The 27,695-nt window shown below is 49.6% G+C and overlaps 1 protein-coding gene across 5 annotated transcripts in view; it reads right to left on the reverse strand.

Moving 5' to 3' along the window:
* SUSD1 (sushi domain containing 1) overlaps positions 1-21,647 on the reverse strand; it is a 143,337-nt gene extending 121,690 nt beyond the window's left edge. For 2 of the 5 annotated variants that reach the window (XM_008252259.4, XM_070055605.1), the window contains exons 1-2: positions 20,963-21,644; positions 3,468-3,593 (exon numbers count right to left, since the gene is read on the reverse strand). In XM_008252259.4, the coding sequence (XP_008250481.2) occupies positions 3,468-3,593; positions 20,963-21,071 (235 nt within the window). In that variant the 5' untranslated portion in view covers positions 21,072-21,644. Of the gene's footprint in view, positions 1-3,467; positions 3,594-20,962 lie in introns of all 5 variants that reach the window. The other 3 variants (XM_070055604.1, XM_070055600.1, XM_070055613.1) reach the window with 3 other exon arrangements.
* Between the last annotated feature and the right edge of the window lie 6,048 nt (positions 21,648-27,695).

Genomic DNA, 27,695 nt, shown 5'->3' on the forward strand with positions numbered 1-27,695 from the left:
TTTGTTTGCTTGCTTGCTTTGAGAGGCAAAGAGGGAGAGAGAGACAGACACAGACAAATGGATAGAGCTCACATCTGCCTGTTCATTCCCCCAAATGCCTAAATGGCCTCAGGACTGGGCCTGGCCAAAGCCAGCAGCCAGGTCTCCCCCGTGGGTGGCAGGAACCCAGTTACTTGAGCCATCTGCACAGCCTTCCAGGCCAGAAGCTGGGGCCAGGAGTGGAGGCAGGGATGAAGCCCAGGCACTCACAGGGCGGGCGCAAGGGCTAACCACGAGACCGAACGCCTGCTCCCTTGATGCTTTTAATCACACAATTTGAAACTGAAAGAGTGAAATGAAAGTCAGTCTCTCATTTCTGTCCTCTGGCGCAGGGGTCAGCAAATGTTTCCTCAGGTCTCCACTGTGACCACTCACCCCAGGGTACACTAATAGAACTACGTATAAGGGGCTGGTGCCACGGCTCACTTGGTTAATCCTCCACGTGAGGCGCTGGCAACCCATGTGGGCACCGGGCTCTAGTCCTGGTTGCTCCTCTTCCAGTCCAGCCCTCTGCTGTGGCCCGGGAGGGCAGTGGAGGATGGCCCAAGTGCTTGGGTGCCTGCACCCCATGGGAGACCAGGGAGAAGCACCTGGCTCCCAGCTTCGGATCAGCGCAGCACTGGCCATAGCGGCCATTTGGGGAGTGAACCAACGGAAGGAAGACCTTTCTCTCTGTCTCTCTCTCTCACTGTGTAACTCTACCTGTCAAATAAAAAATAAATAAATAAAACTACGTGTAAACACAGAGAGCAGGTCAGATCAAATTTGGCTCATGGGCCATAGTTTGCTGACTCTGCTCTCACCTTTAACTTCAGAGAAAACTCCCGGAACCAATTTCTTGTGACTTAAATTTTTTTTAATTTTATTTATTTATTTATTTATTTATTGACAGGGAAAGTGGACAGTGAGAGAGAGACAGAGAGAAAGGTCTTCCTTTGCCGTTGGTTCACCCTCCAAATGGCCGCCGCGGCCGGCGCGCTGCAGCTGGCGCACCGCGCTGATCCGATGGCAGGAGCCAGGTGCTTCTCCTGGTCTCCCATGGGGTGCAGGGCCCAAGCACTTGGGCCATCCTCCACTGCCTTCCCTGGCCACAGCAGAGAGCTGGCCTGGAAGAGGGGCAACCAGGACAGAATCCGGCGCCCCGACCGGGACTAGAACCCGGTGTGCTGGTGCCACAAGGTGGAGGATTAGCCTAGTGAGCCGCGGCGCCAGCCGTGACTTAAATTTTTAAAAATTTATTTGAAAAGTAGACAGAGAAACAGAAACAGCAATCTTCCACCTGCTGGTTCACTTTCCAAATGCTGGCACAGCCAGGGCTGGGCCAGGCTGAAGCCAGGAACACAGAACTCAATTCAGATCTCCCATGTGGGTGGCAGGGGCTCAAGTAGTTGGATTCCTACCACCCACATGGGAGACCCAGAAGGAGTTCCTAACTCTTGACTTCAGCCTGGCCCAGCCATGGCTCCTGTATATGTCTGAGGAGTGAACAGCAGATGGAGGATATCTCTGTGACTCTGTTTCTATCTCTACAAGTACTTGAGCCATTACCTGCTGCCTCCCAGGGTGCACATTAGCAGGAAGCTAGAAGCAGAAGCAGAACCACGACTGGAACCCAGGCACTCGGTTATGGGATGCAGACATCCCAAGTAGTGTCTTTTTTTTTTTTTTTAAGATTTATTTATTTTATTTGAAAGGCGAAGTTACAGAGAGGCAGAAGCAGAAAGAGAGAGAGAGAGAGAGATTTCTTTCATCTGCTGGTTCACTCACCAAATGGCCACAACAGCTGGAGCTGTGCCGATCTGAAACTAGGAGCTTCTTCCAGGTCTCCCACACAGGCGCAGGGGCCCATCTACTACTGCTTTCCCAGGCCATAGCAGAGAGCTGGATAGGAAGTGGAGCAGCCTGGACTTGAATCAACACCCATATGGGATGACGGGTCTGTAGACAGCAGCTTTACCTGCTACACTGCAGCACCGGACCCCCAAGTGCTGTCTGATCACTGAGACAAACACATGTGTGTTTGTAAGAAATGTGACCCATTTCCTATGCATCTCTTAGTGCTGATCTAGTCAGTTAGGTTGTTTTTTTAATGGGGGGAGGAGTTAGGAGATTCATCCACTTATGCTTGGTTTTTCCAAGTGTTTTATTCCAATATTGGTTCCCTCAAATTAGTTTGATGGCCTCTTACAATTGCACTCAATTCCTACTAACTTAAAAAGACCTCCCAGGGGTGGCACTGTGGCACAGAGGGTTAAGTCGCTGCCTGCAACACCAGCATGCCATATGGGTGATGATTCAAGTCCCAGCTGCTCCTCTCCTGATCCAGCTCCCTGCTAATGTGCTTGGGAAAGCAGTGGAAGATGGCTGAAATATTTGGGCCCCTGCACTCATGTGGGAGACCAGGATAAGAGTTCCGGAGTTCCTAGTTCTGACTAGGACCTCTCCAAGCCTGGGCTGTGGCCATTTGGGGAGTGAACTAGAGGATGGAAGATCTCTTTCTGTGTCTCTCTCCCTCTCTCTCTCTGCCTTTCAAATAAATAAATAAGTATTTAAAAAAGAGACACACAAAGAGTATAAGTCCAGCCTGCAGAATGGGCAATGGTAGGTGACTGAGTATACTTGTATCTGCAAAGTGGAATATGGCTTCTTGAACCCAAGACTGAACTGTTATTTTTCTTCAATGAGAAAAAACTCACAAAGAGCTCACAATGAAGCTGTATACATGGTGTATCCACAACTGCAGGGCAAAATTATCAGTCTGTTCCCTGTATGTAACAAGGTTGCTGGGAGTAAACTGGGAGTTTACTGTAACATTTACTTATGAAATTGTGAAACCCTGTCTCTCTCTAAGTTGGACTTGAACCTGAACACTGTCTGACTGGCATGGCATGGCAGATGTAAAGAGGTAGAAAATCATCTTGGAGGCTTCCAGCCTAAAATTCTTTGTGTTCCTTCAAGTCATCTAAATTCCCATAGGGTCACAACTACAAAAAGTTTAGAGGATGCATTCTGGAAGACATAAGACCCAAAGCAATTTAATTATTTTATCAATTAACCAAAAAGTCCAATAGAACACTGGGTTTTGCTTTCCCTATGATACCAATACAAATAGTGTTAAATCAAAATAAACAGATAAAGAAGAATTACAATACTCATTTAAGTTAAACTCAATATTGAAAACAGATTTTAAATTCATATTAGGTCAGAGTTTGCAGATATCCAAGGTCAATGACCTCTAACAAGAAGGAATCTCCAAAGAAAGGACCTATCCAAACACTAAAACAAAGACTTACTGTAAACAACAAAACTGCTTGTAATAAAAACATGTGAGCAAACCATCAGTTTTCCCCATGGAAAGCAACTCTTCAACACTAGGGAATCTTGTTTCTTGATTCAGAGTTTGGATTTAGCCCAGGGTTCACACTCACCTACACACTGCATCCTCCCGTTGCCCACAAATCCATAGTTGCAAATACAGATCTTCTTCCCATCTCTCTGCTGGCATGTAGCGTGTTCATGGCAGGTAGCACAAATATCTAAGTCTGAATCATAAACTGTATATTTCAGAAAAAGAAAAATTCAAGATGAGATACGTTTAGTTAGCAGACATTTTCAATGGAAAACCACCAAACTTTGAAGACTAAAATAAGATATGACACATCCTATCTCATCCTGAAAAACCTTCCATGGCCACTCCCTGCCCAGAAAAGCAAGTGCAAATTCCTTTACGTGGTGATCAATGCTCTTTTTTAATTTTATTTTTATTTATTTGAAAGAGATACAGAGAGAGGGAGACAGAGATCTATCAGCTGGTTCACTCCCCTGATGGCCACAATGGCCAGGGACCTGGAGCTTCTTATAGGTCTCCCACAGTGTGCGTGGGCTCAAGCACTTTGCCATCCTCCACTGCTTTCCCAGGCACATTGGCAGAGAGCTGGATTGGAACTGGAGCAGCCAGGTCTTGAACCAGTGCTGCAGATGGCGGCCTAATCTGCTAAGTAATAACACCAGCCCACGGTGATCAATGCTCTAACAGTCTGATTCCAGATGAACTCTTCTAGACTCTTCCCAAATGCCAACCACACAAAGTACCCTTCAGACAGAAGAAACCAACTGCTCTTTCCTAACAGAGTATCTACTACCATGCTTCCGCTCCATGGTCACAAGGTTCCTTTTGCCTACAATGCCATGCCTCCTGCTCTACACAGCGCACCTGTTCATATCTCAAGACCCACCCTGAATGCCACATTCTCTCTGAGGCCTACCCTTTTCCTCCATTCTTTTTTTTTTTTTTTTTTAAGATTCCTTGATTCATTTATCTGAAATGCAGAGCAACAGAGAGAGACAGACAGAAAGACGAAGAGATGTTCTATCCACTGGTTCACTCCCCAAATGGCTACAACAGGGACATCTAGACCACATCAAAGCCAGGAACTCCATCCTGGTCTCCCACGGGGCTGGCAGGGCCCAACTCCTTGGGCCATCTTCTTCTTCTTCGCTGGGCATATTAGCAGGAAGCTGGGTCAGAAACAGAACAGCCACAAAGGACTCAAACCAGCACTCTGATAGAGGATGCCAGCTCAACCCACTGCGCACAAAGCTGTGCTCTATCCCTCCATTCTTCGGGAACAGTACACCTATCTTCCTCAGGGCTCACCTAACACAGGTGCATCCCCACATCGACCAGGTCAATTTGTCACCATATCTGACCCTGCTCCGTCTTCCCAGCTTGGCATTACGAATGAGTCACTCAAGGACAGGAATGATGCGCATTGCCCGTATGTTGCTATGGCCCAGTACAAACACTCAGTGTATTTTTACTGACTGCAAAAAGGAATCTGAAATCTGACTTGCTGCTACTCACAAATCAAAATGAAGGGGATGGAAAGACCAATATATTACTCTATCCATTTTCCTTCCAGGGAAAAAGCGGAAGTGTTTATGATACAGTACAAAAACAGTGCGTCCCTGCAGGATGACTGCACCCTGCTTATTCAGACAAACAGCAGCCATGTGTGAGGGTGAACTGCCCAAAACATCCAGATCTACCAGATGGGGATGCCCAGCCCGCAATCAAACAAGAATTCCTACCCAAGGCCACGGGGGTATTGCGTTTCACTCTCAGTGTCTCTAATTTCAGGAGTGGCCTGGTGAGAGGAACCTCTTGGCATGGAATTTCATCTCGGTCCGGGCCCTATTATTACCCAAGTAATTACAGCCTGGCCCTTGGGCTGCTCCAGGCATGAAACCAGGCATGAGATGGGAGATTTTTAAATACTCTTAACCATGCTTTTTTTTTTTTTTATAAAAGATGACACAAAAATGAGATCTACCACTAATTATTACAGAGTAATACCAAGTTAACTATGGAATAGTCACAAAATGTGTGTCCTAAACCATGAAGAAAAATGCAACGAATTTCAAATAAGTAAAAATATTAGAGGCCATCTTATCTGAGCATCATGCAATGTTGTAATTAAAAATACACAGGCAGAGGCCGGCACCGCAACTCACTAGGCTAACCCTCCGCCTGCAGCGCCGGCACCCCAAGTTCTAGTCCCGGTTGGGGCGCCAGATTCTGTCCCGGTTGCTCCTCTTCCAGTCCAGCTGTCTGCTGTGGCCCGGAAGTGCAGTGGAGAATGGCCCAAGTCCTTGGGCCCTGCACCCGCAAGGGAGACCAGGAGGAAGGACATGGTTCCTGGCTTCAGATCGGCGCAGAGCAACGGCCGCAACACGCCGGCTATAGCAGCCACTTTGGGGGTGAACCAACAAAAAAGGAAGACCTTTCTCTCTGTCTCTCTGTCTCTCTCACTGTCTAACTCTGCCTGTCAAAAAAATAAATAAATAAATAAAAAATACACAGGCAGGGCCAGCGCTGTGGCGCAGTGGGTTACTGCCCTAGCCTGGAGCACCGGCATCCCATATGGACGCCAGTTCGAGATCCGGCTGCTCCACTTCCGATCCAGCTCTCTGCTGTGGCCTGGGAAAGCAATGGAAGATGGCCCAAGTGCACCCATGTGGAAGACTCGGAGGAGGCTCCTGGCTCCTGGCTTCAGATCAGCGTAGCTTCAGATCCACGTGGGTGCAGGGGCCCAAGCACTTGGGCCATCTTCCACCACTGTTCCAGGCCATCAGCAGAGAGCTATATCAGAAGAGCAGCAGCTGGGACATGAACTGGTGTCCATATGGGATGCTGGGGCCGCAGGCAGGGGGCAGCCAACTACACCACGGCACCGGCCCCTGAAATATTTTTTAAATGATGGATCCTATGTCAGGTCCAAAAACACAGTTGTGGTCAAGTACACAATGAAGACCATTCTCCCCAAAGTAACTTGCAGACAGAACACAATCTTAATTAAAAAAAAAAAAAAGCCTTTAGTAGAGTTTCAGTTTGGGATGAGGAAATGGCTGCACAACAACACAGGATGGTGATGACAGCTGTACAACAATGTGAATATAAAAGATGTCCCCCAGTCATAATTTGAAAATGTCATCTATTTTACTATAATAATATATAGCTATAAAATTATATTTTTAACTTTTCAAAAAGATTTACTTATTTATTTGAAACACAGAGTTACAGAGAAAGGGAGAGAGAAAGAGAAAGGGATCATCCATCCACTGGTTCACTCCCCAAATGGCCATAATGGCCAGAGCTGGACCAGGCCAAAGCCAGCAGCCTGAAACCCAATCCGGGTCTCCCAGCTGGGTGTGGCAGGGGCCCAAATACTTGGGTCATCATCCACAGCCTCCCAGGCACATTAGCAGGGATCTGGATCAGAAATGGAGCAGCCAGAATTTGAACCTAATACTCATATGGGATTCTGGCAATAGCAGGCAACAGCTTAACCCACTGACTGTGCCAAAACACTAGCTGCCACATACATATATTTTTATAGATTTATTTATTTGAAAGTCTGGGTTACGGGGCAGGGGAGAGAGGGAGAGAGGGAGAGAGAGAGAAAGATCTTCCATCCACTGGTTCATTCCTCAAATGGCCACAACAGCCAGGGCTGGGCCAGGACAAAGCTGGGAGCCAAGAGCTTCATCCAGGTCCCCAACATGGGTACAGGGGCCCAAGCACTCGGACCACCTTCTGCTGCTTTCCTAGGCCATTAGTAGGCTTCTGGATCAGAAGTAGAGCAGCCAGGACTGGAACTGGTGTTCATACGGGATTTGATGTGGCAGGTAGCTGCTTTGCCCACTATGCCACAATGCCGGCCCCTGGCCCCTATATTTTTAAACTTTTTATATCATCTTTACAGAGATATAGTAAACACACAATAAAATGCCTCCAAAAGTGTACAGTTTGGTGACCTTAATTTTTTTTTATTTGAAAGGCAGAGTTATAGAGATGGAAGGAGAAAGAGAGAGAGAGAGAGAGAGAGAGAATCTTTCATCCATTAGTTCATTCCCCAAATGGCCACAACAGCCATGGTTGGGCTAGGCCAAAGTCAGAAGCCTGGAGCTTTTTCCAGGTCTCCCACGTGGGTGCAGGGGCCCAAAGACTTGAGCCATCTTCCATACTCTCTTAGGCACATTAGCACGCCATCTTCCATACTCTCTTAGGCACATTAGCAGGGAGCTGGATCAGAAGTGGAGCAGCCAGTTATCAAACCAGCGCCTATAGGGGATGCTGGGGTCATGGGTGGCAGCTTAACCAGCTACACCACAACACTTGGTAACATTTGTGAAATGTATATAGACAACTACACAATAACTTCCTCAATCAAGATACAGAATATATGGATACACAATTTATCTACCGGGTGGGTAAACATTTAGGTTGAATAAACATTTCGGTTGTTTTCATTTGAGAACTATTATAACTAAAGTTATGATGAAAAAGAATGAGTAACAGAACTCCAGTCTTTACAGAGGAAAGATTTTTGTTTCAGGTCCCCCAATTTCTCACAATGCCACTGTTCAATGGCAGATAACAGGTACGATAAAAGCCTCAGAAAACAAATAGCTAGACTAACTCAAGGAAGGAAGGTTCTAGGAGTCTTTCACAAAAAACAGGTCCACGGTAAGATACTCCCCCAGAGAACAGACAGCACAAACACACTGTTCAAAAGCTAAAGAAGAGGGACCAGCATTGTGATGTAGTGGGTTAAGCAGTCTCCTGTAGTGCCAGCATCCCAAATGGGCACCAGTTTGAGACCTGGCTGCTCCACTTCTGACCCAGCTCCCTGCGAATGCACCTGGGAAAGCAGCAGAAGACAACCCAAGTGCTTGGGCCCTGCATTCATGTGGGAGACCTGGAAGAAGCTCCTGGCTTTGGCCTGGCCCAGCCCTGGCCATTGCAATCAACTGGGGTGTGAACCAACAGATGGAAGATCTTTATCTCTTTGTCTCTCCCTCTCTCTGTGTAACTCTTTCAAACAAATAAATGAATAAATCTCTAAAAAACAAAAAGCTAAAGAACACAGACACAGAAATCACATATAAATATGTGTGCAGTATAATAATATACATAAACTCTATACTATCAATATCAAATAGGAACATTTTTAATTCTACATGGAATTCTTGTCTTTACAAAGATACAGCATTTCTATACATCCATTTCTGGAAGCTTGCCTCAGATGGAAAATGATAACTTCATGCAACTGTTGAGTGAATCTAATAAACACACCAGAAAATTAAACAGAGGTGTGACATCACTGAGATAAGTTAAAGGAAGTCCATCACAAATGAGTGAAGAATAAATATAAAATGTTTTACAATGAATTAAGTTTTAAGATAATTTGTTAAATAGACTCAGACAAAATATGACCTTGCAGGAAAGTAGGCATGGGGGAAAGCACCAGACTTGACAGTCAGCACTGGATCCTAAATCCAGATGAATCGAATTCATTTGTGACCTTAAGCAAATCACTTAACCTTTCTGAATCTCAGGTGTTTTTTTTTTTTTTCATCTATAAAACACTGACTTTGGACTTAGCAGATTTTTAAGTGTCTCCAAATCACTTATGGATTCTCATCTTGATAAACCACAGGCTCTAATTTGCTAGAATTTGGGTAAGGTGAGGCACAGCAGATAAAGCTGCCACCTGCAGTGCCCCCATCTTATGTGGGTGCCAGTTCAAGTCCCGGCTACTCCACTTCCAATCCAGCTCCCTGCTAATGGCCTGGGAAAACAATGGAAGATGGCCCAAGTGCTTAGACCCCTGCACCTACAAGGGAGACCCAGAAGAAGCTCCTAGCTCCTGGCTTCAGATCAGCCCAGCTCTGGCAATTGTGGCCATTGGGGGAGTGAACCAGCAGATGGAAGACCTCTCTCTCTCTCTCTCTCTATCTATCTATCTTTCTCTCTGCCTCTGTCTCTCTGCAACTCTACCATTCCAATGAATAAATAAATCTTAAAAAAAAAAAAAGATTTTTGGGTAGGGCCCTATACTTTGCATTACTAACAAGCTCCCAGGTAGAGCAGGAAGGGTTAAACGGCCTCTAGCATCCCTTCTCCCTAAAGTTCTGACACTTCATCCTTATGAAACCTGTTTTAATGACCCATTGAAGATAATTTAGGGAAAGTATAACCCAAGAACAGCACCTAGCATATATAAGAAGTTGGCTTATTAAATCCTTGCTCCCAACTGTTGAAATCCTTACTTAATGTATACTAAGCTGATCTTCTGTATATTAAGATAATCGAAAATGAATCTTGATGTGAATGGAAGGGGAGAGGGAGTGGGAAAGGGGAGGGTTGCGGGTGGGAGGGACAGTATGGGGGGGAAGCCATTGTAATCCATAAGTCGTACTTTGGAAATTTATATTCATTAAATAAAAGTTTAAAAAAAAAATCCTTGCTCCCCATGCTGGGGGGAAAAAAAAAAGACAAGCTGGGTGTCAGGCTAGCAAAACTTCTCAGACACCTGCAGGAGAGACAGTGGCTGAGTGAGGGGCTCAGGTGACACTTACAACTTAGCCCTGATCAGCCTGGTCTGTAGGAAATTCTAGAGACTTAAGCCAAGTAGTCTAGAGACTTCAGCCAAGTATCCTAGGACAGACAGGAGAGACTGCTTCTGACCACACGGCAGAGGCCACTGTTCAGCAGCCTTTGGCTTAGTTAAGAGCCACTTGGTGCTACCAACCATTTGGATGTGGCTTATCTCCAACAGCTGGTGTGCTGCAGGCTTGGTCCCCCTTGTGGCAGTGTTAAGGGGTGGGACTTTAAAGCGGTGGAACAGAGCGGGAGGCCGCTGGGGGCACTGCCCTCAGAAGTGATGCAGGAGGGTTGCTATGCAAAGAGCAAGAGCAGCTTCTCACCCCACTCTGGCTTCTTGTAAGGTCACGTGATCTACCACGAAGCAGCCATCCACCAGGTGGTGCTCAGCCAAAGGGACTCACAAGAAAGCTCAGTTAACAACAGTGACTTTCAACCTCCAAAACTGTGAGCTAAATAAGCCTCTTTGATTGATAAGTTACCCTGGTATTTCACTGTCGTAACGGAAACTGACCAAGACACCCGAAGACAGAGTGGCCAACTCATAACTGGATTTAATACTAAGAGCCTGTGTCACACTTCCATTCTCTGCTCTGCAGTGACTAAGCCAGCTAAAACCACATCCGATGAGAGAGAGAGACAGGTTTAGGGGTCTCAACCAGGGTTGGAGTCTTCTGTCTTGCTCCCTGGTTACGTGGTTTTACGCAAGGGAAACTTGTCAGTGCTCCAGCTTTAATCCACCAGATGGAGACAGTGCTGTAAAAACTCCAAGCTCCAGCTCCAGACTCCGCTTCCTGCCAGTGCAGACCCTGAGAGGCAGCAGGTGACGGCTCAGGGAAGTGAACCCCGACCACCCACCAGGGAAACCAGCATGGAGTTCCTGGCTCCCAGCTTCAGCCTCAGCCCAGTTCCAACTGTCGCCAGCTTTTGGAGAGCAAACCAGTGGATCAGAGATGGCTGTTGTTAGCAAAATGGTGCGGCCTTATCCGTGGCGCCATCTTGCACAATAAGCTTTGGTCCTAAGCACGGCCTAGCTTGCTAGAAGTCAGGGGACCACATGGCCCAACCACAAGCGTCAGCTCCACCCCAACCCTAGCGGGATTTGGTGCTCCTACTTCCCTGCACCCTGCAAGAATATAACAGGACCTGCTTCCTGCACACATGCTCTCTGACCTCACTCTCTAGACCCCTCTCCCTCCAGCCTGTTGGATTTCCCTGCCAATAAAACCTTTCCCTTACTCTGGTGTTCGATGTGTTTTGTGGTGGCCTTACAGCTGTCACTATGTGGTTTGTCCATCTCTCTCTCTCTCTCTGTCCCTCTTCTCTCTAGTAAATAAATGTTTAGGGGCCAGAGTTGAGGCACAGCAGGTTAAGCTACTTGCTTCATCAGGTACCCCATTTCGATGTATCAGTTCGAGTCCCAGCTGCTCTGCTTCTAATGGAGCTACCTGCTAATGAGCCTGGGAAGGCAGCTGAAGAGGGACCAGTGCCTGAGCCCCTCAACTCACATGGGAGACCCACATAGAATTCTAAGGTCCTGGCTTCAACCTGACTCAGACTTGGATGTGCAGCCATTTGAAGAGTGAAATAATGAATGGAAAATCAGTTTTTCTACCTTTCAAATAAATAAATCTTTTTAAAAAATGTTTTTAGGGGCTGGTGTTGTGGCATAACAAGTAAAGCCACCACCTGCAATGCCAGCATCTCATATGTGTCGCTCCCCCTCTTTGCGGAGGAACGACACAGGACCCTGCGTTGTTCTTTTGTCTGCTCGGCCCTCCCCGGGTTTGCTGCTGGTTCTTCCCGGGTTGGCTATCGACCCTTCCACCTCCGTGGAAGGGCGGTTCCCCCTGCCACTTTCCCCACTTCCGCGGGGGAGCGGCACACCACCGGCCGGCTCTCTCGGGGGCTGCTCAGGTGTTCCTTCAGATAGATGTTCCCGGTGCATGTTGTCTCTCTCCTCCTTTATAGTCCTCTTCCACCAATCCCAACTCTGCTACCCACACGCCGAGTACGCTGCTCTCCTCCAATCAGGAGCAGGATCAGCTCCTGCAGGTCATCACTCAAGTTGGCGAGAGGCAGCTGCATAGAAGTTGTTACTCCGTTCTCAGCGCCATATTGTGGGAGAGCAGATGCATAGAATAAGTCTTAATTCCAGTAACAGTCTAGTCCGAGTTGCTCCCCACAATATGGGTGTTGGTTTATGTCCCAGCTGCTCAACTTCCAATCTAGCTCTCTGCTAATGCACCTGGGAAAGCAGCATAAAATGGCCCAAGTATCAGAGCCCCTGCCACCCAAATGGGAGACCCAGATGAAGTACCTGGCTCCTGGATTTGGACTGGCTCAGCCCTGGCCATCGCAACCATCTGGGGTGTGAATGAATAGACAGAAGACCCATCTTGGGGGCCGGCACTGTGGCATAGTGGGTAAAGCCACTGCCTGCAGTGCCAGCATCCCATATGGGCATCGGTTCAAGTCCCAGCTGCTCCATTTCCAATTCAGCTCTCTGCTATGGTCTGGGAAAGCAGCAGAAGATGGCCCAAGTCCTTTTGCCACACGCCCATGTGGGAGACCCAGAAGAAGCTCCTGGCTCCTGGCTTCGGAGCGGCCAATGGCCATTGAGGCTGTTTGGGTAGTGACCAGTGAATGGAAGACCTCTCTCTGTCTCTGCATCTCTATAACTCTGCCTTTGAAATAAATAAATAAATCTTTAAAAAGAAAAAAAGATCAATCTCTCTCTTTCAAGTGAAATAAATCATTTTTTAAAAGTTTTTTTAATTAAATGAGAAACAGAAATACAGTGTGAACTCCAAAGCACTATGCAAATGTATGCAAATGAACATCCATGTCTATTTCCATAGATCTTGTTACCATTAGAAACAGTCTGCAATATGCAGTGCCTGGCATTGGGCATAGTGGTTAAAACACTCAAGTTATAACCCTAGCTCTGCCACTTACTAGCTGTGTAACCCTTGGTGCGCTCTGTTCCTCGGTTTTCTATACATCTGTAAATTAAGGATAGCAACCTTACCTCCTACAGTTATTGTAAGGATTAGAAGGTAAGTGAGTCAACACACATAATGCAACTACGATACGTTAGGCCTTGCTAAAACAGCCACCCAACAACTCCTTGTTCATGGAAGAACCAGCCAATTCCGCTAACTGGGAAGAATAACGGAGGACCGTACCCAGTGCACAAACCCATAGCAGCAGCTTTGGGTGGGCAGTGGCTGACCTGTTCATGGGCTGACACCTTAGAAACCATCCAATCCATCCACATTTACATAAGCACTCTCCTCCCCGTCCTCCCCTACCCGCCCAGCCCCCCGGGAAAACCCGACTCAAAAGGCACCATCCAGCTCCCCCTCTCTTCATCCAGGTCCACCTGCTCCTCGCTCTGTGACAACTAAGCAACCCTGCTGCTCAGGATGGCACACAGGCAGGGGTGCAGGTGGTCTCAGGGCACAAGTGGAACGCTCGATGGTAAAGCCATCTTGCTTGACATAAGCTCCAGTTGTTCAGAGCTAAGTTACTGCAGGAGTGCCTTGAGACTCTGTTTCGCAAGCTTGTAAAGACATGCGGAGACAGAACGTGGGCTGAGGAAGTACGCGGAGGGGGCCCAAAACTCAGCGAGGAAGGCAATAGTCTCCACCACCCCTGAAACCGCCTTGCCCTTAAGGGACTGCATCAAACTCCGCCCCCCTCCACTGCCCCCAGATGGAAGGAACCTGGGAAACCTCACTCCCTCTCCCCTCCAACATCCTGGCAGTAAAAAAAATAAATAAATAAAACAACTGCAGAAACAAAAACATAACCTCTGCTTCAAAATGCCCCAAGATGGAGAGCTCCCTACTCCCTCAAACAGTGAAATGCTTTAGGGCAACCTGAACCGTCGGACAGTCCCCATCTACAGCCTGGACACCTTCTCTCGTGCAAAGCTGTTCAGTTTCCTTGTGCTTTCTTCTGTTTACTTTCTTGTTTCACCAAGATCCATGGGCCGAGGGCCCCACACTTGGCCTCTGGGCCAGAAACCGCTGCACACCCAGGCCCCAGTCCCCATGCTGAGTCTTGAGTTAAGGCAGCCATTAACGCAGGCCCCACCCCATCACTCACGTCCGGCGGCCACGCACCGCGCCCCTGCCTGTTCCCGCCACACGCTGCCTCACACCTGACTCATTCTCCAGCTGCATGCATGCCTTTTCTCCTTCCATGCAATTCACTTCCCACCTCGGCTCTACGCAGCTGAGGTCAACAGACCACTACTTATCGTTTTGAGCCACAGAGACCTGGGAGTCCACTTGAAGATGTGTCGGGTGTTCTTTTAAATAATTTTTTAATTATTTTTATTTATTTATTTGAAAGGCAGGCAGGCAGAGCTCTCATCCACTGACTCACTCCCCAAAAGCAGATAATAGCCAGGACTTGGCTGGGCTAACTCAATCCGGGTCTCCTAGACTCAATTACTTCAGTTCTCAGCACTGTCTCCCAGGGTGCCCAGCAGCAGGAAGCTGGAATCCACAGTGGAGCCAGGACTCAGAGTGAGGCATGCAGGCATCCCAAATGGCAGTCTAGACACTAAGCCAAACTCCCGTCTCCCATGTTAGGATCCAGCCAGAAGGCTGACGATATGGCCAGGACAGAGTCCCTGCAGGTGGAAGACAGGTCAGAGGGGATCTTCAAACCCTCGGATCCTGTCCACTACATCAAGCAACTTTCAATCACTCCAAAACCATCCACCGTCTCCTCCCCGTCCCCACTCTGAAGAACAAACGTGGCTGGCGCCGCAGCTCACTAGGCTAATCCTCCACCTGCAGCGCCGGCACACCGGGTTCTAGTCCCGGTCAGGGCGCCGGATTCTGTCCTGGTTGCCCCTCTTCCAGGCCAGCTCTCTGCTGTGGCCCGGGAGTGCAGTGGAGGATGGCCCAAGTGCTTGGGCTCTGCACCCCATGGGAGACCAGGAGAAGCACCTGGCTCCTGCCATCGGATCAGCGCGGTGTGCCGGCCGCGGCGGCCACTGGAGGGTGAACCAACGGCAAAGGAAGACCTTTCTCTCTGTCTCTCTCTCTCTCTCTCACTGTCCACTCTGCCTGTCAAAAAAAAAAAAGAACGAACATGCCGCTGTGATTATGAAGACCGCGTGACGCCCACGCCAGGACAGGCACGACCAGGGGAGCCGGGTGCGCGTCACAGCTGCCCCACGCTCGCACCACGGCTCCACCGCGCCCCATGATTCTCAAGGCCTCCGAGCCTTCCCGCTCTGGCCTTCTGAACCCAGCCAGGCCTGAGCCGGCAAGTCCCACAGCCACTCCCAGACTCACAGCAACGCCAGAGGAAGGTGAAGGAACAGGAGTGACAGGTTCCACCCTCCTGGCTCATTCCTAACCTTTGGGTTCCCCAGGCGCCTGGCACCACACCCAGCCGCCCACCCCCACCTGCCAATACCCTCCTGCTCGACCCATTATCCTCTCAGCCTTCCCTGGCACACCCAGGCCAGCCGACTGCAGCTCCCCTTCCCCACACGTCTCCCTCACTAAACGCCATCCTGCACACGTGGTCAGCAAGAGACTGGTCAGCCCCCACATGGAAACAGAACTCTGACCCACAATCTGCAGCCATCAGACCGGGAACTCAAACCACAACCTCTGTAGCAATCAGCCCAGCGGGGTTGGACTTAGTAACGGCCAGTTTTGCTTAATTTTTGCCCCTCCTTCCAACTTAGGGCCAACCCATTAACCAATCACACAGGATGCCTGCTGCTCGTGAGGCTCTTCCAGCTTCCCCAGGCAGAGCCGTCCCTTTCACTCACCACAAATCTTTCCCACCTCACCGCCTGCTTTTCAGTCTCTGCCGAACACGTGCCCTGGGGGCTGCCTCCCTTGCTACGGCCTCTCTTCTCACTCGGGTGGTCTTTGTGCCTTCCCACTCTGAAGTCCCAATGCAAGCCACAGTCCTGATGCACAAGCGCTTTGTCCACTAAACAACCCCGCGTGACACACTGTCAAGTGTATGACAACGCCAAGGGCACGGCATCGCTGGTGCCACAAAGAGAAGTAGAGAGTGCTAACGAACTTCCCAGAAGCAGGGGCAAGTGGACTGGTTGGGAAATGTGCACTACGTAGACAGCTGCGAGAGGGAAACAGCAGTGCTCCATTCTTCCCTCCCCTACTTACAAGCTTACTTGGCTCAGCTAAATCTCTTATGTTTGCATTTTTCAACTCCTCCTTCTCTGCTGAATAATAATCTTCCTAAGTCTAAACTGAGCTCACTTTACACCGTGCCCCCTGATATGCTGCACTGACCAGGCCAGCCCAACTGAAAGCAATCTTCCTTGTCCTTTTAATTTGTTTAAAGAATGCCAGGGCAGGCATTTGGCACAACAGTTACGATGCCGCTTGTGGGGCCGACACTGTGACATAGCAAGTAAAGCCGCCACTTGCAGTGCTGGCATCCCATATGGGCACCAGTTCTAGTCCCGGCTGCTCCACTTCCGATCCAGCTCTCTGCTATGGCCTGGGAAAGCAGTAGAAGATGGCCCAAGTCCTTGGGCCCCCACACCTGCATGGGAGACCTGGAAGAAACTCCTTGCTCCTGGCTTCGGATCAGCCTAGATCTGGCCATTGATGGAAGATCGATCTCTCTCTTTCTCTGCCTCTGCCTCTCTGTAACTCTGCCTTTCAAATAAATATTCAATAGTCAATATTAATATTAATAAATAATATTAATATTGAATATTAATAAATATCCAAATATTAAAAAATAAAAATGCTGCTTGGGATACCTGCAACGCACATTCAAGTGCCAAAGTTCAAGTCCAGCTTCTCGCTACTGTGCACCCTAGGAGGCTGCAGGTGACAACTCAAGGACCTGAGTCCCTAAGACCCACTCAACATGGAGAACTCAGATTGAGTTCCAGACTCCTGGCTTCAGCCTGACCCAGCCAGTGACAGCTGTTGTGGGCATCTGGGGACTGAATTAGAGAACAGAAAATCTCTGTCTCTGTCTCTCTGCCTTTCAAATAAATATGAAAAGCTTATCTATTCCTCAGCCAAAGTCTCTGCCCTCACTCCAGAGCCCTGTACATCTGATACCCGCCCTCAGTGCCCTGCTTGCTCTGAGTCACCACAGCCTAGAGTCAACAAATCCAAAGCCTTTTTCTCAACCTCCACCCCTAGTCTTCCCGTCTCCCGGTTTCCACCAGTCCAGTCTTCCTGCCGCCTGCTTCCTGCTGGCTACTGCTGCTTTCTCTTCTCTTGCATCTCCTGTCTCAGCTTGGTCTTCCCCGGGAGTCTATCCTTGATGCTCTGGTTTGAATATGTTCCCTACAAATTCATGTGCTGGAAACTTAATCCCCAAATTCCCATGTTAAAGACTTCTGGGGGTAGGGCCTTTGGGAGGTAATCAGGAGCCCCTTATGATGGCATCCGTGGCTTTAAAAGAGGAAAAGAGACAAGAGCTTCCATGCACGCTGCTTCTCTCTCTCTCTCCCCCATCCCTCCCTGTCCCTACCACGTTATGATTTTTTTTTAATTGACTTATTTATTGACTTGAGAGGCAGAAAGAGGAAGAGACTAAGGGAGGTCTTACATCCACTGGTCCACTCCCCAAATGGCCACGGCAGCCAGAGCTGGGTCAATCCAAAGCCAAGAGCCAGGAGCTTCTTCCAAGCCTCCCACGGGGATACAGGGACCCAAGCACTTGGGCCATCTTGTGCTGCTTTCCCAGGCCATCAGAAGGGAGCTGGATAGGAAGTGGAGCAGCCAGGACACAAACCGGTGCCCATATGGGGTGCTGTTGTACCCGAAACGTCCGATTCCCACCAATTGAGACCACCAGGAGCCGAGGCTGATGCAAACGCAAGAGTTTTATTTCAAACTCGAGTTTGGTCCAACATCCGCACCAGGCACAGCTGGGCTGGATCGGCGGCCCCTACAGTAAGGTCGTTAGGGTTTTTATACAGTTGAACAAACAAGTTTGGCTATACAGCATCTGATAGGCTCATATTTTAAATTTATACTTGTCGTTTTATGATTGGCTGAAGTATAGGGTCCAAGCCGCTAGGGTGTACGTGCCAAACAGCAGGGTTTCGGGATGTTATCAACTACCTTAACTGCCTGAAAAGATACCTGGAACTTTAAGTATTTCCCTGTTTTCTGCTAATTGGCTGTTGCTAGGAGAGTTTATTGTAAGGGGAGTTTATTTTTTTCTTTTAGGAGCTTTTGGCTTAGGGTTCAGGGCCCAATCAGGCCTGAGTTACAAGATGGAGGCCTAGTCTAAAATAGCTGTGTCTTGATACAGGCTCAGGTCTCACAATGCCAGCGCCACAGGTGGAGGTGTTTTTTTTTGTTTGTTTGTTTGTTTGTTCGTTTTTTTAAGATTTATTTATTTATTTGAAAGTCAGAGTTACACAGAGAGAGAAGGAGAGGCAGAGAGAGAGAGAGGTCTTCCATCCACTGGTTCACATTTGGCCGCAATGGCTGGAGCTGCGCTGATCCAGAGCCAAGAACCAGGAGCTTTTTCCGGGTCTCCCACACGGGTTCAGGGGCCCACAGACCTGGGCCATCTTCTACTGCTTTCCCAGGCCATAGCAGAAAGCTGGAATGGAAGTGCAGCAGCCGGGACTCAAACTGGTGCCCATACGGGATGCTGGCACTGCAGGCGGCGGCTTTACCTGCTACACCACAGCGCCGACCCCAAGTGGAGGCTTAACTTACAGACCACACAGCACGGGCCCCGTCACATTATGGTCGTGACGAGAAGGCCCTGGCCAGTTCCAGATGCTTTGTTAGTGCTTTGCTTTGGGACTTCCCAGTCTTCAGAACTATGACCCAAATAAATCCATTCTTTATAAATTATCTGCTCTCCGCATTTTGTCATAGCAAAAACAACAATAAAAAAAGACTAAGACAGTGCTGCTACTCTTTCAACCTCCAGGCTTCAAGACACCATCCAGCCTACAGCACCTGGACACACCTATAGGCCAGTCCTAACTCCCTAGGGATTTGGTTTCTCCAAAAACCATAACAGCACCTCAAATTCAGGACGCCCAGAACAGCTACTCATCTTTCTACCAAGTCATTCTCCCCCTCCGGTAGAACACTATACCCCAGTCACCCAGTCCCAGAACGCAGATGCCATCTTTCTTCTGTTCCGTTGCCCCTAACATGTTAGTAAGCGCTTCCTCCCAGCGCCACGTCCACCTTATCAGCTCCATTCACTTCTCCCGCTGTCATTACTGAGGGTCCCATCCTCCGAACTTCCAGGCTCAGGGCCCAGCGCCGTGGCTCACTTGGCTAATCCTCCACCTGCGGCACTGGCATCCCATATGGGTACCGGGTTCTAGTCCCGGTTGCTCCTCTTCCAGTCCAGCTCTCTGCTGTGGCCCGGGAGTGCAGTGGAGGATGGCCCAATCCTTGGGCCCTGCACCCGCATGGGAGACCAGGAGGAAGCACCTGGCTCCTGCCTTCGGATTGGTGCAGCGCTGGCCGTAGTGGCCATTTGGGGGGTGAACCAACAGAAGGAAGACCTTTCTGTCTCTGTCTGTTACTCTGCCAAATAAATAAATAATCTAATCAAAAAAAAAAAAGATCTTCCAGGCTCGCTATTGCAACAACGCCTCAGTGGGCTTCAAGCCTGCAGCCTTTCCCCACACGGCCCACTTTCAGGAAAGCTGCCCCTTGCAGGACGCCGGATTGCGCAAGGTTGTAAGAAAATTGACATAAAAAAGGAGGCTCAGCCTTGTCCCAAATTCACCCAGCAGCAGTCGGGGACCACACCCAGCAGCTTCACGACACAGAGATACCGCACTGGGCTCCACGCCGCAGGGCAGTGGGACCCGAGTCAGAGAAGGGAGAAACCCATTACAGCCTCCCACGCTGCAAAAACGGCCCCTCCAGAGTTGAGCCTTCATGACAAACACCTGCCAGTGAGCGAGAAAGTCCCGAGGCAGTGAGAATTCGGGGGACAGAGCCCCCAACAGCCCCTCCGCCCTGCTCCTCAGGATCAGAGTTTGGTTTTATTAAGAAAGTGGTTGGGGGTCTTAACCCGTTTTTTATATCACTTCCTGTACAGAAACCTGCAGCGAGGTTCAATGGCTTCCCACCACCCAGAACAACTGAGCGCAGGCCTTGCTCCCCCAGTCCAAGCCCTCTGGGCTCAGTGGAGACTCCATCCCCACCTCTCTCCGGGGCACAAATAGGCCCCGCCCTAATTCCTCTGCCCCACACCATGGGGGCAGAACATCCCAGCCCTGGATGGCAAGGCCCACACACACCACGTTCACCAAAGCCCTAGCCAAACTCAACCTGCCCCTCGTGGGGCCACGTTCGCGGCCTCCCACCTTGCTTACAGTAATTCGAGGGAATGTCACCTCCCCTGCGTGTCTGAATCCTCCGAGTAACGTAAATGCTACCAGGCTCTGCACTGCATTTCGCAGAGGGCAAACATCGCCAAATGCCCGGAAATGGATTGAGCTCAGGAGGGCCGGCACCGCACGCTCACGCCCGGCACAGGCCGGCTGTTGAATGAGTGGATGAATGAATGAACTTTGTATTCCTGTAAACGCCCTCTGTCTCATTATATTTACCACCTGACTTTTCAGCAAGGCGAAGGCGTTAAATGTAGAAAGCAAGCTGCACCGGGTCCAAAGCGGGTCCTGCAAAAGGCCCCAGAGCGCCCGCAGCCTGACGGAGCCGGCGCCTGACGACGCCGCCGCGCGCCCTCCCTGCCCGGCGCGCCCCGGGCGCGGCCTCCTCGCCGCCGTCCCGGGCCACAGCAGGTGCCCGGCGCCCAGGGCGAGGCCGCCTTCAAATTGGCGTCCTCCGGCGGCCCCGCCCCCACCACCAGCTCCCCACCTGCGCTCCACGCCCAACCCGAACCAGGGGCGGGGAAGCGCCCCGGGCGCGCCCGGCGTCCTCCAGGGCCGAGCGGGCGCGCCCAGCCCGAGGCCCCGCCGTGCCGGTGCCCGCCGGTACTCACCGTCGGCGCCCGGCGCTCCGGCGGCACCACCGGCCAGGCCCAGCAGTAGCAGGAGCGACAGCAGGCGGCGAGGCGGGCGGCCCGCGCCGCCTCGGGGCCCACGGCCCATGCCGCCGCGTCCCTCCCGGTGCCCCCGCGACTTCTCCCGGGGCCCTGGAGGCGCCCAGATAAGACGGCGGGCGCCGCGGGGAGGAGGCCGGCCCTGCCGCTTCCGGCAGCTCGCTGGGGTCCGAGGGCGCCGCGAAGTCCCCGGGAGGCGGCGGGGCGCGGGCTTTTACTCCGGCCAGGTGCACCTGCTGCGTGCGGGACGCGCCGTGAGCCCGGGACAGCGCCAGGCCCTCTCTCCGCTCACCTTTCTTAGACGGGGAACCCACCCGGCGGGGCGGGGAGTCCCCGACTGTGCTGGGAAGGAAAAGTCTGCGCAAATGTGTAGTGACCTGAGGGGTCCCAGCCGCTCTGGGCTTCGGGGGAGGCCAAGGAGGACGGGTAGGGGCAGAAGGAGCTGAGTTGAGGCAGCTCCAAGACCAGGTGAGAGGGTGAGAGGCGACCACGGAGGGGGCCAGCCCAGGTGACAGGACCGTCTGGGAGGGAGGGGCAGATGCTGCCTGCAGGACACCCACCTTGGGGCGTCTGGGAGGGTGAACCAAGACCTGAAGCATGACAAAGCAATGGGGGAGGCCCTGTGAGCTCTGGGGACACTTCTCTCCCCTCCCAGCTGGCCTGAGGCTAACCACAGGCCAGCACACCCATATAAGGGCTCCACAGCCCTGCCAGCCTTAAAGGACCCGTTAAAAATAACCCTGCCAGGCTTTGTTGCAAATTATGTTTGTTCAACAAAGATAGGGGCCCCAGCAAGGGGAAGCAGTAGATGGACAGTGTGGGGGATTAGTTAGACAAAATGTTTTGTCAAGCCCAGCTCTCCATGGACTTGGGAGACAGGGTCATTATTTAAACAAATAAACCAATCCTTTAAGACATTTGTAAAGCAACCTGGACCTCCAGCCCCTCCGAGCCCGCCTGCAAAATAATATATTTAAATATTTGTATCTACATGCACACTTTTTAAATTGGTGATGTCAAGAAACATTGTCCAGAACCTGGAAGTGGGGGGAGAAAAATTACTGGGGTTTTGGCCTGGGAGCTGTCCGTAGCCCCGCAAGGGATCATCTGGTTCTAAAGCACTATGCACCTTCCAGAGACTTCTGATATTAATAGCCCTATAGGCGGGGAGGGTTAGCTTGTAGAAAACTGATGATAATGCAAAAGGTTCTTGTCCACAGCAATGAAAAGGAATGGTTTCCAGTAGAAATGCGATTTCTGCGAGGTTTAAGAAAAAAAGATGAACAGTAATTACATTTTTCTTACATATTAACTAGTTGGCCAGTTTAGAAAATTCATTTGTTATCCCTAACTTCCAAATTTCCCTTTGAACCTTAATGTATCACTAATTCCTCTTTGCAGGCAACACCTTACTAAGTCCCTCGTTCATTAGTTGAATAGAATCTTGGGTTTTCATTTTATATTTCCACGAGTGGTGTCTTTAATTTTTTGAAAATTATACTTTAGCACAATCATGTTATTCTCTATCCTATGTTAGATTATGTGACTCTCACTTGTTCTTGTTATTGGCCCATTTTTTTATTTTTGTTTTAAAGTACTTTTTGTAAAAAAATTTTATTACCCATTGGTGAGTTCATCAGATCACAACATGAAATATTATCTCCTTATCAGTGTTTGTCTGTCGTAAGATTTAAAATAGCAAGTGGGGGGGGGGAAGCATTGTTGCATAGCAGGTTAAGCAGCCTTTGAGACAGGGCCTCCCATATCTGAACACTTCTGGGAAAGCAGTGAATGATGGCCCAAATTTTGGGCCCCTGCCACCCATATGAGAGACCAGGAAGGAGTTCCAGGCTCCTGGCTTTGGCCTGCCCCAGTCCCTGCTATTACAGCCGTTTGAGAGTGAACCAGCAGATGGAAAATCAATCTCTCTCTCTCTCTCTCTCTTTTTCTCCCTCTCTCTCTACCTGTCCCACTCTTTCTCCCCCCTTCTTCTCTCCCTCCCTCTCTGTCACTCTGCCTTTCAAATAAATAAATAAATCTTTAAAAAAAAAAACTGTTTTGCCTTTTCAAATAAAACTCCCCTTTATGGGAAATAAGATTCACCATTTTAATTAGTAAAAATTGGACTGAAATTCTAGTAAAAATTTCAAACAAATTTATCTTTTAGCTTGAGTTCATCAACAGGCACCTATACTAGCAGTGAGATAGAATACTTCTCCAGTACTTCTTTTCTATAATAACTATAATGTATCACTTGACTTTATACAAAAAAATGGGTTCAAGATAGATTTATTAAAAAATAAATGTGCGAGGCCGGCGCTGCAGCTCACTAGACTAATCCTCCACCTGCAGCGCCGGCACACTGGGTTCTAGTCCCAGTTGGGGCACCGGATTCTGTCCCAGTTGCTTCTCTTCCAGTCCAGCTGTCTGCTGTGGCCCGGGAAGGCAGTGGAGGATGGCCCAAGTGCTTGGGCCCTGCACCTGCATGGGAGACCAGGAGAAGCACCTGGCTCCTGGCTTCAGATCGGCTCAGCGCGCCAGCTGTGGCAGCCATTTGGGGGGTGAACCAGCAGAAGGAAGACCTTTCTCTTTCTCTCTCTCTCTCTCTCTCTCTCTCTCACTAACTCTGCCTGTCAAAATAATAAAAATAAATAAATAAATAAATAAATAAATGTGCGAAGTCACACAGTCTACTATATTTGGCCAGTAGTGACACCTGCAGTGGAGTACCTGGGTGTAATACCCAATTCCAGCTCCTAGCCCAGCTTCCTGCTAATGCACAACCTGGAAGGTAGTGAGGCCGGCCAGTGGGGCTGGGAGTCTGTGGGCCCCTCAGACATAGGTAGAATGGCCTTTACAAGCAGGTTGTTAGCTGTGCCTGGGAATCCTGTCTACAGGCCAACTGGCCTCTCCCCCTTAACAGCTTCTTGTGCTGCAGGTGTGACCTTGTAGCTTTAAATCACACCTCCAGGGTGGGTGCAAGCTCTCACCCACAGCTGGCAGGGAAAGGGGCTGAGCACCTGGGGAGAGTCGGACCGGCTGCAGGAGACCCTGGCTCTCTTGTGTGACCTTGCGGTTTTAAACCATGCCTTCAAGATAGTTGCAATCTTCCACCCAGAGCTTTCAGGGGAGGGGACCGAGCCCCCAAGGAGATAGACATTCCCCAGGAGACCTCCGCTATCTCCATGAGCCCCAAGCCAATCAGCATGTGTATGTGAAGCCCCCTGTCCAGTGGGCACCCCAGTAGGATAACCCAATGAACAGACAGTGATGCCTTAAGAAGCCAGGACACTTCCTCAAAGCCAGTGTCCACTCAGGCACTTTGCCTGGTCTCCAGACACTTTCTCTGTCACTTGCCAATCAAATAAAAGTTTCTTTTCTGTCTAATAAAAGTTTCTGCCTCTTTGCAAATTGTTTCTCGGCTTTTAATTTCTATACTAAGCTGAGGAAAAGAACCCACAAGACTCGCTCTGGCAACCGCTGTCCCTTCAGTGACTGGTAACAGGCAGCAGGTGGTGGCTCAAGTAATTGGGTTCCTGTCATCCATATGGGAGACCTGGACTGAGTTCCTGGCTCCTGGCTTCAGCCTGGTCTAGTTCAGTCATACCAGACGTTTGGGGAGTGAATCAGAATATGGGAGTGCTCTTTACTCAAAAAAATTTAATTAACAGTTTTTTTTTTAAATGAGTATATGAATAGAGAATGCTTGAAAAAACAGACCTTAGGAATGCAAGATCTTCAAATATTTGATAGAACAAAGCAAAGCATTTATTTCAACCCCCTTCTTATTTTTAAGTTTGTATGTGGGAACCCCAAGAAAAAGTATCCAGAAGAACCACCCCTCGGAACACAGCTGAAATTTAATATTTTTAGGGCAAACCTGTACACAAAGAAAATGACATTTTATGGGCTGGCTGTCGCTCCCCCTCTTCGCGGAGGAACGACACAGGACCCTGCGCTGTTCTTTCATCTGCTCGGCCCTCCCCGGGTTTGCTGCTGGTTCTTCCCGGGTTGGCTACTATCCCTTCCACCTCCGTGGAAGGGCAGTTCCCCCTGGCCACATTCCCCACTTCCGCAGGGGAGCGGCACACCGCCGGCCGGCTCTTCTGGGGGCTGCACAGGTGTTCCCCTTAGATGTTCCCCATAGATGTTCCTGGTGCATGCCGTCTCTCTCCTCCTTTATAGTCCTCCTCCGCCAATCCTAACTCGGCTGCCCACACGCCGAGTATGCTGCTCTCCTCCAATCAATAGCAAGTCCTACAGTTTATTAGTTGAACTGGAGGCAGCTGTGCGGAAGCTGTTTACTTCTCTCCCAGCGCCATATTGTGGGAGAGCAGATGCATAGAATAAGTCTTAATTCCAGTAACTCAGTCTAGTCCGGTTTGCTCCCCACAGCTGGCGCTGTGGCGAAGTGGGTTAAAGCCCTGGCCTGGGGCACTGGCATCCCATATGGGCTCTGGTTCTAGTCCCGGCTGCTCCTCTTCCCATCCAGCTCTCTGCCATGGCCTGGGATGGCAGTGGAAGATGGCCCAAGTCTTTGGGCCCCTGCACCCAAGTGGGAGACCGGGAAGAAGCTCCTGGCTCCTGGCTCTGGATCAGTGCAGCTCCAGCCATTGCAACCATCTGGGGAGTGAACCAGTGGATGGAAGACCTCTCTCTCTGTCTCTACCTCTCTGTAACTCTGACTTTCAAATAAATAAAATAAATAAAAAATAAATAAATTTGTATGATTCCACATTTTCAAAATCTACAAATACAGAAATATGTTTCAATGGGTAAAATTTGCCACAAATTTTCTTGAAAAATTACAGTGTAACATACTTTTTTAAAAGAGTTATTAATTTATTTTAAAGTCAGAATTACAGAGCAAGAAGTAGAGAGAGGGAAGAAAGGGGAGAGAAAGATCTTCCATCAGCCGGTTCATTCCCCAGATGGCCACAATGGGCAGGAGTGGGCCAGCTGGCATCAGGTCTCCCACATGGGTGCAGGGGCCCAAGAACTTGAGCCATCCTCTGCGGCTTTTCCCAGGCATATCAGCAGGGAGCTGGATTGGAAGTGGAACAGCCGAGACTCAAACTGGTGCCCATATGAGATGCTGGTGCCGCAGGCTTCAGCTGTACCCACTACGCCACAATACCAGCCCCATATACCTTGTTTTATATTGATAAATCCTGTCACACAGCTTCTTTGAATGCAGATGACATACGTAAATAATAGAATGATCACATTGTATTTACTGCTTTATTTTCTCCTGCCTTTGATATACCCTGCCTTGCTGCTTTAAGTTTGCATTAGAAGGAAGAATTAAAATGTTTGGAGCTTTTGAACTGCATTGGCTGATAACTTGCGTGTTTGAAATAGATAAAAGTAACAGCCCCTCGACAGCAGCCCACCACACACACACACACACACACACACACACACAGAGCTGACATCTGAGAGCAGGCCAAGGCCGCCTTGGAAGGAATAGCAAGCAGATAACGGGGAGCTAACTGTCCCTCTGCAGGAATGCCCTGCCTCCACTGTCTCTAAGGCACAAAGGAAGTCCAGTCATTCTGCGAGGCCTCACATCTCCTGGACACTTTGTTGCCATTCCAGAAGCAGTAGGAACAGTCTGTTGTCTCCAGCCCCCGGCTCTCAGTCCATCTGTGGACCTTAGGCAGCAAGGGCAGGATTGGCTGCTGCACACGGCCTTTGTGGACCCAGTGCTGCTTTACCGGTAGGCTACTGTTGTACTCTGTTCCTGTTGCTAATAGCACAATACCAAAGACTGGGTAGATTGTACAGAAAAGAAGTTTACTTTGGCTCACAATTCTGGGCCAAGCTCAAAGGCCTGCTTCTGACGGTGACTTCTGCTGGGAGAGTCCCCAGGCACTGTGACAAAACACAGGGAGCACACACGAGCAACCTCTGGCTCTCTCTCCCTTCTCATAAAACCACCAGGATTCAATCAGCAGCCGCACCCTTATAAACCTTATCCAATCCCAGTCACCCCCAAAAGTCCACCTCCAAATACCGTAGAAAAACCATAATCAAATCATAGCATCCACCCAGGGCACCAGTGTTCTCAGCAAAGCAAAACAAACATGGTGGGAGGGGTGGGTGAGCGCAGCAGGGGGGCTCCAGATGTTCTGTGTCTGGCATAGCACCTCTTCCAATGGACTCCGACACCCATGCTCCCACCAGTAGGTGCCAGGGCAGCAGGAGGATTTGGATTTGGGAGTAAATTTCAGATGCTCCAACAGCCGGCAGTTCAAGAAGCAGCTAGCATAGCATTTGCACCTCTATCATCCCCCGACCTCAGGTGGAAGGAACAGTGTTATATATCAATGTTAGCCGTCACAAAACACACCGAACACCGGAGTAAGGGAAAGGGTTTATTGGGGAAAACCCAGCAGACTGGAGTGAAGTGTCTTGGCTTTCCATGCCTGAAATACTCTCATGGGCTTTTCAGCCAGATCCGAGTGCCTTTAGGGCTGATTCTGAGGCCAGAGTGCTATTTAGGACATCCGCCATTCTATGAGTCTGCTGAGTATCTCACTTCCCATGTTGGATCACTCTCCCCTTTATTTATTCTATCGGTTGGTGTTAGCAGATACCAGACTTGTTTATGTGCTCCCTTTGACTCTTAGTCCTTTCATTATGATCAATTGTGAACTGAAATTGATCACTT

Source organism: Oryctolagus cuniculus, chromosome 1, assembly GCF_964237555.1.
Source record: "Oryctolagus cuniculus chromosome 1, mOryCun1.1, whole genome shotgun sequence".
NCBI classification, from domain to species: domain Eukaryota; kingdom Metazoa; phylum Chordata; class Mammalia; order Lagomorpha; family Leporidae; genus Oryctolagus; species Oryctolagus cuniculus.